The sequence below is a fragment of the Gossypium hirsutum genome, chromosome A05, assembly GCF_007990345.1.
Source record: "Gossypium hirsutum isolate 1008001.06 chromosome A05, Gossypium_hirsutum_v2.1, whole genome shotgun sequence".
NCBI classification, from domain to species: Eukaryota; Viridiplantae; Streptophyta; class Magnoliopsida; order Malvales; family Malvaceae; genus Gossypium; species Gossypium hirsutum.
This window is the reverse complement of record NC_053428.1, coordinates 20,605,031-20,612,996: the sequence shown is the minus strand read 5'-3', so window position 1 is coordinate 20,612,996 and position 7,966 is coordinate 20,605,031. Positions and strand designations below refer to the sequence as shown.

At 34.0% G+C, this 7,966-nt stretch overlaps 1 protein-coding gene across 2 annotated transcripts; it reads left to right on the top strand.

Moving 5' to 3' along the window:
- The first annotated feature begins 3,109 nt into the window (after positions 1-3,109).
- On the top strand, positions 3,110-6,107 carry LOC107958139 (protein CUP-SHAPED COTYLEDON 3). Of its 2 annotated transcripts, none has more exons than XM_016893821.2 (4): positions 3,110-3,796; positions 4,604-4,861; positions 5,320-5,547; positions 5,641-6,107. In XM_016893821.2, the coding sequence occupies exons 1-3, from the start codon at positions 3,299-3,301 to the stop codon at positions 5,395-5,397; spliced, it is 834 nt and encodes a 277-aa protein (XP_016749310.1). In that variant the 5' UTR covers positions 3,110-3,298; the 3' UTR covers positions 5,398-5,547; positions 5,641-6,107. The 2 variants fall into 2 exon arrangements, with proteins under 2 accessions (XP_016749310.1, XP_016749309.1); XM_016893820.2 differs by having other exon boundaries at positions 5,320-5,552.
- The last annotated feature ends 1,859 nt before the right edge of the window (positions 6,108-7,966 follow it).

Genomic DNA, 7,966 nt, shown 5'->3' with positions numbered 1-7,966 from the left:
TAAGCGCGGAAACAAAACGCATTCACTTTACATGGTTCGATTATTTTACTCATTCTTGTTAAAATAAAAAATAATAACCTCAAATGATAGTTAAAAAAATTAGTATAATAATAAATTTAGCCTTAAATTTTATATATTATATTAATTTAGTCATAATTTTAGAAAATCAACTCTCAAAATTTACAAGTGGTCTTAATTTGATCCTAATTTTAAAAAAATTAAAGAAAAATATAAAAAATACCTAAATATATTTAAAAATATAATAAATTTATATTTTATATTAATATTAATATTAATCTTAATAAATATAATTATATTGATATTAAATAAAATAAAAATTCTCTCATCTATTATAAGCATTTAATACATATATTAAAATGTTTAATCATATAAATATTAAAATAAAATTTAAATTTATTATTATGTTTTTTAATATTTATTTTTATTTATTTATTGAAAATATTTATGTATTTTATATATTTCTTTGATTTTTTTAGAATTAGGATCAAATTGAGATTATATGTGAAAATTGAATGTTAATTTTTAAAATTACGAAAAAGTTGAGGATTAAATTTGTTATTATACCTATTTTTAACTGTCATATCAATTTTTCATTTGTGATCTTTATGGGAGTAACTAAATGACCAAACTGTTTAATGTGTGTGCTTAAATTGCAAATATTTTTATTTTAGGTGCCTAAAATAAAAAAAATTATAATCAGGTGACTATCTATGTAATTTACCCTTTTGGATTTATATTTTTATTATTTAAAAGGAATTTTTATTTATCATGTTTTTTAAAAATTAAAAAATAAAAGTAAAAAGTATTTTCAAAAAACAAGGAGAAAAAAATGTTTTATTGAAAAAGGCATCTATTATAAGCATTTAAATTAAGACGTAGGATTTTTTACCATAATATTATAAAAATAAAAATAAAAATAAAAAAACAAAAATAGGCTATCCCAAAGATAAATTACGGAAATGGTATGTTTAAACTGGTGGAGGGAGGTGCATAGGCGGCACCACCCTCAATTTTTGACCCATCACAGTTTAAAAAATAATAATAATAAAAAATGGGTGGAGGGCATCTCAGAGGCCGCACCGGTGGTGGGGGTGCCAGAAACGACACCAATGGAGAAGAAAAGAAAAGAAGAAGAAGAAGAATGAGAAGGGGAGGGCGGGAAGGAAGGGAAAAAAAAAAGAAAAAAAGTGGAGAATAGGGAGAGGGAAGGAGAAAGAGAAGAAAAAAAAATTGAGAATAGCTAGGGATGAGAATAAAATTTGAAGCATTAGCAGCATCAAGATAATATAAAAGAAAAAGAGAATATTGTTGGAAATTATCCACGAAATTTGTATGTGCATGACCGACATTCATTGTCTTCAGTTGACTCAAAAATTTACCAGCCTGATAAGAAGTATTGGAAATATAATAGGAAATAAACAATGACAGTTTATCACAAAAAGCATTTATCACTCAGTAGTTACAAATTACAGGCAAATACAAGCCAACAAGTTATACAAGCAGCCTCTGCGTTAAACCTTTTCTGAATTTTTTTTTATTCTCTTTCTCCTTCCCTCTCCCTATTCTCCTTCTCTTTTTTTCTTTCCTTTTCCCTTCCTTCCCGCCCTCCCCTTCTGTTCTTCTTCTTCTTCTCTTCTTTTCTTCTCCATTGGTGCCGCCTGTGACAACCCCTCCATTGGTGCCGCCTCTGGCACCCCCACCACCGGTGCCGCCTGTGACATGCCCTCCACCCATTTTATTATTATTATTATTATTTTTTTTAACTGTGATGGGTCAGAAATTGACGGTGGTGCCACCTATGCACCACCCTCCACTAGTTCAAACATACCATTTCTGTAATTTATATTTGAGAAAACCTATTTTTTATTTTTATTTTTATAATATTATGGTAAAAAACCTTAAGACGTAATTATTTATCATACATTTTAATAAGATAGAAATTTCACATCCGTAAAAAAATTGAAATTATGAACTAGTGCTTAATTTAGTGGTTTTCGTAAGAGTATTTATTGTTTAAGATTTTATCTTTCTCTTATAAGTTGCAAAAAAAAAAAAATACTGGTGATGGACATTTTTTATACAATGCACTTGAACTTATATATATATTACGAATGTCAATTGAAGTAAGAATCAATTTGCTTCAAGTAATTATTATTAAATTTTTATATATTCCTAATAATAATTACAATTATAATATTTTATTTAATTTAAATAACTTAAATGTTAAAAATATAATTATTGAAGATAATCAAATCACAAGTTAAAATATAATTAATTTAAAATGTATAAAAAATAAACGAATAAAATTGAAATATGGGCTTGGGTGGTGAAATTACAAATCTGCACGTGTTTCTGACGAAGGATTTAAATGTAAAACAAGATAAAAGAAAGGTATAAAAAATAATGTTGTACAGTCACTGAAGGTTGAGTTGCAAAATAAAGCTTTAACCCTCCAACTGAAAATGATAATAAACAAGACTTAACTGGCGTCTGGCGGCCGTCGGCTTCTGAATATGTTATGGAATTTATATATGAGCTTTGCGGCGTGGTCTAATATGGCTTGGCCTTGTTGAATATTCAGTAGTAATTTAAAATGAATTAAAAAATACGTTTTCTTTTTTGTATAGATTTCGAGCAGTTCAGAGTTCAGACATCTGCCCCCCATTTTCGAAACAATGGTTCTTTTTTGGTCTTTCCTAGTATAGTATGTGAGTGGTACCACGTAATTGGGGAAGTAACGTAATACACGCTTTCATTTCAGCCACGTGTTCAGTTGTCGAATCTACCAGCTGTTGCGGCTTATACAGCCGATCCCTACTCACCCTTACTCCGCCGGTTCAGATGTAGCTAAATTTCAGGAGAGTTTTGATTCTTTTTTTAATTAAAAATTCCTTCGGCTAGCAGATCGAACAACTCAGATCCAACGGCTGACAAGGTAGAGATCATTGAGGTTTTATCCAACAAAACTCGGGGTAATTTTTGCCCTTCCAGTTCACGCATTGCAACCAATGCAATACCTCCACGTATGCAAAACTCCCCCCATTCCTCTCACTCTCAAGTATATGAGAGGAAAAGGTACACGTGAAAAGGAGACTAACACACACGCCGTGAAACTTAAGGGGCACGCTTTGTGTTTTATTATACTACAAAACCCCCCCAAACCCCCCAACCCAATCGATGTCTCTTCTCTTGTTCCCTAAAATCGAATTTGGGAAAGCTAAAACCCTACGGGAAAAAATTCGTTTCTTTTTCTGATTCGACTAAAAATTCCCCTAAAATGTCAAACAATCAAAATTCGAATCTTCCCTTGATAGATATAGGAGGAGGTTCATCCAGAACAAGTTCGCCGTATCATTTTCCACCTGGTTGTCGATTTTACCCTTCCGAGGAGGAGCTTCTAAACCATTATCTCACTGGGAAAAACAATTCCTTCGCCGCCGATGGCGCTGATGCGTACGGATCCGATTTTATCAGGGAACTTAATTTGTACGATTATGAGCCGTCTGATTTACCGGAGGGCGCGTGCTTTGTGCACGGATATAAGGGGAGAAGAAGGCACTGGTTTTGTTATACCAAGAGTAAAGGTGGGAGGGGGAGGAGAAGGGCAAAGGGTGGGGTTTGGAGGAAAATTGGAAAAGTTAGGGATGTGTTTGATGGAGGAAATGTCAAGTTGGGGACTAGAACTAAATTTGTATTTTATGAGATGAATTCAGTTAAGGCTGCTGTTAGGACTCCTTGGATTATGTATGAGTATGCACTTCTTCACCGCCACAAGGTAAAAAGAAAATAAATTTCTTTATTTTGTTTAATCATCCTTTGTATAGAAGTTTTAATTTTGGGGGGGGGTATTATGTTGAGGAATTACTTTTTGTTATTGCTGTTTGGTAGTTAATGGTAGTCGGAACTGACCAATTTTGTATCTATTGCAGATTTAATTGTCCTCTCTCCAGTCTCCAACAAACCATCCTTCTTTTTTAGTTTGTTTTTGTAGCTTATGCTCTAAAACCACATAGCCCCTACCCTTTTTTTAATGCTTATAAATATGACTGGCTCTTTTCATTATTTAACTTCTGCGGGCCAAAATTTTTCAAAATTCTGGTGGGTTAATTGTGCCCCCACTTGTTTGTATGTGGCTCAGCATGTTGGAAACCTGTATTGTTGTTTTTCTAAAATAGATGATGCATCATTGTTCATTGTAGTGATCATATTCTTGGACTTATGTTCAGTTGGTGAGGCAAATATGTGCAAAAGGATTTGTTTTTCTGAAGAGCCACATCAAAATTATTTCCTTCTTGTTTTTCTTTGTCAATTGTAGTAAGAACCTACCTGCCTGTGTGGATTGGAATACTCTTGAGTCCTCAATAAAGTAAATCTCTGCTCAATTATTGTAGTGAAATCTAAGTAAATATCCTACTTTCATGTTGATACTCTTTGGAAAATATGAACTTTGCCGCAATTAGTTTTTGCCTGTTTGTGAGATATACTATGCCAAAATGTGAACTTATATGTTTAGATTGATTTCATTAGTTGGGGAGGGTCTGGGACTGTTACTTCATGAAAGTGATGTCTCTACCATCTGCAGGCTTCTTTTGTGCTATGCCGAGTTTTCATCAAATCTCGAGCTAGAAATAGTGTATCAGAGAATGTTTTAAGTTGTGCAGAAGAAACTGTTTCAGCTATACAACACGTCGGAATTCAGCATGTTGGATTTCTGAGACGTGACACACTTGAAGCTGAAATCAATGGTGATGACTTCACTAAAGAGCTAGATGATCCAATAACAACTAGACCTGTTTCTGTTGCAAGTTTTGAGTTTCCTTCAGGCATTCCCGATAATATGGTAACCAAGTTTGGCATATTTTACTTTCATGGATGTCATATTAGTGTCAATTCCTTTCCATTTTGTCTATACTATTATTTTAGCTACCATACAAGGCTTTTGTTGTGTTTCTTTTCTAACAAAGTTTGCATATATTTCAAATCTCTGTTCTTGACAGTGGTCATATGTATTCGTAATTATAAAAGTAATTATCATTGACAACTTGTTTATTTATTTTTGTCATGGTTGAGCATTAAAAGAAGGGTGCTCCAATCTTTTGAGGTCATTACATTACAAGCTAGATAGCCCCTTTTTCGCCCATATTTGCTTGTTGTACATCTATCTTGAAGTTTTCCCTATGCCAAGTCTCAACTCCACGAATGTTAAGCATGTCTAAGCTTCTATCACATGAGCATTTGCTAGATGTTGCATTCTTTCCTAAAATTAATCATGTTTTCTGTGCAATGGCTGTTATGCAGGTAGGGCCTCGGCTAACTACCAGTGAGTTACTTTCAATTGTAGATGAAGATTTTATAGAGTTGGACGATCTCAGTTGATTGTACATCATACGCACCAGAAAGAAAATAGGACCAGTTACCTTCAGAAATATCAAGAGAATGATTAATATATTCAAGAATCTAATAGGGAAAAAGAAATTTTCAAATCATATGAATATAGAGAATTCTAATGGCAGGATCACTCACCTCGTAAGGTCCTTTTTCTTCCCTTTTATCTCTAGTCCCTGGATTGATAACATGCGTGGAAATTTTAGTAAATTTATCTGTTTGCACACCATGCAGGCAGCACTCATGTGCCTAATATCAAGAACTTTGCTTCAGAATAATTTATCTAGAAGCTATGTTTCAGAAGAATCAAATTATCTGGAATTTTTCCTTCACAAGAATTAAGTATGTGGTACATTGGACGAGTCTGATAATTTTCAACATTGGTTGCTTCACCTGGATTCCGTTTCTCTTATTTCTCTGGTGATGGTGGGTCGAGACGTTTTGCTCACTCACTTCTCAAATGCCTCTATTTGGGCATGTGTTTCTTCTTCTAGCCTGTTCTATATAGTTTCTGAGCTTTCTCATTGCAGAACTGCACACAACTGTATAATAATGCTGATTTCCTTGAAACATCCATGTGGCCACCCTTGCGAAAGCCATTCCTTTTTTAAGACTGTCTGTAATCCACTTTGAAACGACCTTGCTGTGGTAGATAAATTAGACGATTGAATCTAAATAAATTAGGATGAAACTGTTTTAAATTGTAGGTTCGCTGTACTTATATTTGCTGCTTGAGAGCTTTGAGAAGATGCAGTCACTGCCATGTGGTCATTAGTTGAATCAGTCTGAATCTGCAGCGGTAGAAAAGAATAGCTGTCATTCCTTCCCGGTTCCTACAGTCCATTATGTGGTAACCAAAGACATTGCATTCGTCCCATTTGGATTTAAATTTCTTGGCAGGCACCTCCGTTTTCCAATCTGCCATGTGCATTAACATTATATTTATCACTGCATTCGTGACATCCACCACCTCTCTCATATGCTAATGCATGCTGCTAGGGTGGGTCACTTGGTCCTTTGTGTAGTATTCCCCCCCCCCTCTCCCCCGGGGCAAAAGAAAAACCCTGAGTCCCCTGAGTCATAATAATTCACATGCTTTACTCATTTTCAATTAATTGATTTATGGGTCAGTCGCTCCCACCACCCACCATTCTGAAACAGGTCTTGAAGATATTCTCTGGGGTTTAAATCACATAATTGCGAACAACTACACCTGTCCTTTTAACTGGCTGGTCTTTCCTTTAAAAATTTATTACCAGGCCATCATTATACTTGATAAATTTAAATAATAAGAATTATAACTATATTATGTATGAGTTATAAAATACCAGTAGCATTATAAAATGCATAAATGTCGGTCTCAATATAATATAAATTCTGAATGTGTGCAAATCTGTGATATAAACGGAAGATATATAAAACACAAAAGGCTGAAAATAGATGAATTGGAAGTCTAGTTCCAGTCCCAACTTGCAAGCATGTATGTACTCTTTTAATAAAAGTCAAATCTTCTTTCTCTCCTCCTGTTTTATTTTATGTTTCCTTTTTGGATTTAGTGCCTAATGTCCAAACTAATGGTCCATGATTAGTTCTAAATATACGGAGTGTTGGCATCATATGTAGATGGTAGTCCCCTCTCTCTCTAAAGCAAATGCCACGTTTATAATATTCCCTTCGGAAAATGGAGAATAATCAATTCTTATCTCGTTAATAAAAATTTTCAATAAATGACATTGCATGATGTGGTTCTATATGCTGTACCCATATGCCCAGATGGACACATTTTTTAGGATTAAAAAAACGAGGTAGAGCAAAGCAACCACCTTTGAATGGTTTGAGAGAAGAAAAATCAAATTAAAGAAAAGGTAGGAAAGCAGCAGAAGCTAAAAGGAAAGAGCCCCTCCATGATTGAGATATGAACGCCAAGGGGCTAAATAGGAGGGGGGGGGGAGCAAAGAACCTGCATAAATACTCATTTGGGGGGGGGAGGGGGCGGAGACGAAGGAACTTTTAGGGTCATTGTATTCACACCTCTTTTAAGCCAAGCAATGATATTTGCTGTGTATTCACTGCATTTCTTCGTTTGACATATTCCACCTAAAACTACACGACAGAGAATTTAAGTTATTACCCATATCATAAGATAGTGCATAATTTTTATTGTTCTTTGTAAGTGGATATGACTTCCCAAATCTCACCAACAAGAAGATTTTTTTTTGAAGAAACATCTTAGGGAAAAAAAAAAAGAAACAAATTCTACTTATGGTTAAAATTCTAAAAGCAATCAAAACTTTTAGGTGCATAAGGAAAAAAAGGTAAAAAAAATCAAGCTATTCAAGTGGGGTCGATTCTATATAAATATACTATATATCAAAGCCACGTTTGAATTTAACACGGTAACAATTTTACATGACATGTTCATGTATTTGGAAAAAGATGAGTCTTTATTTTAAATTGGGAATTAATTGGGTTCATTGGTAAAAAAGCAAGGTGCCCAAGGGTGGCTCCTCATAAAAGGAAAGGGAGAGAAAGAGGGATGCATGTGGACGAGTTAAAAGAG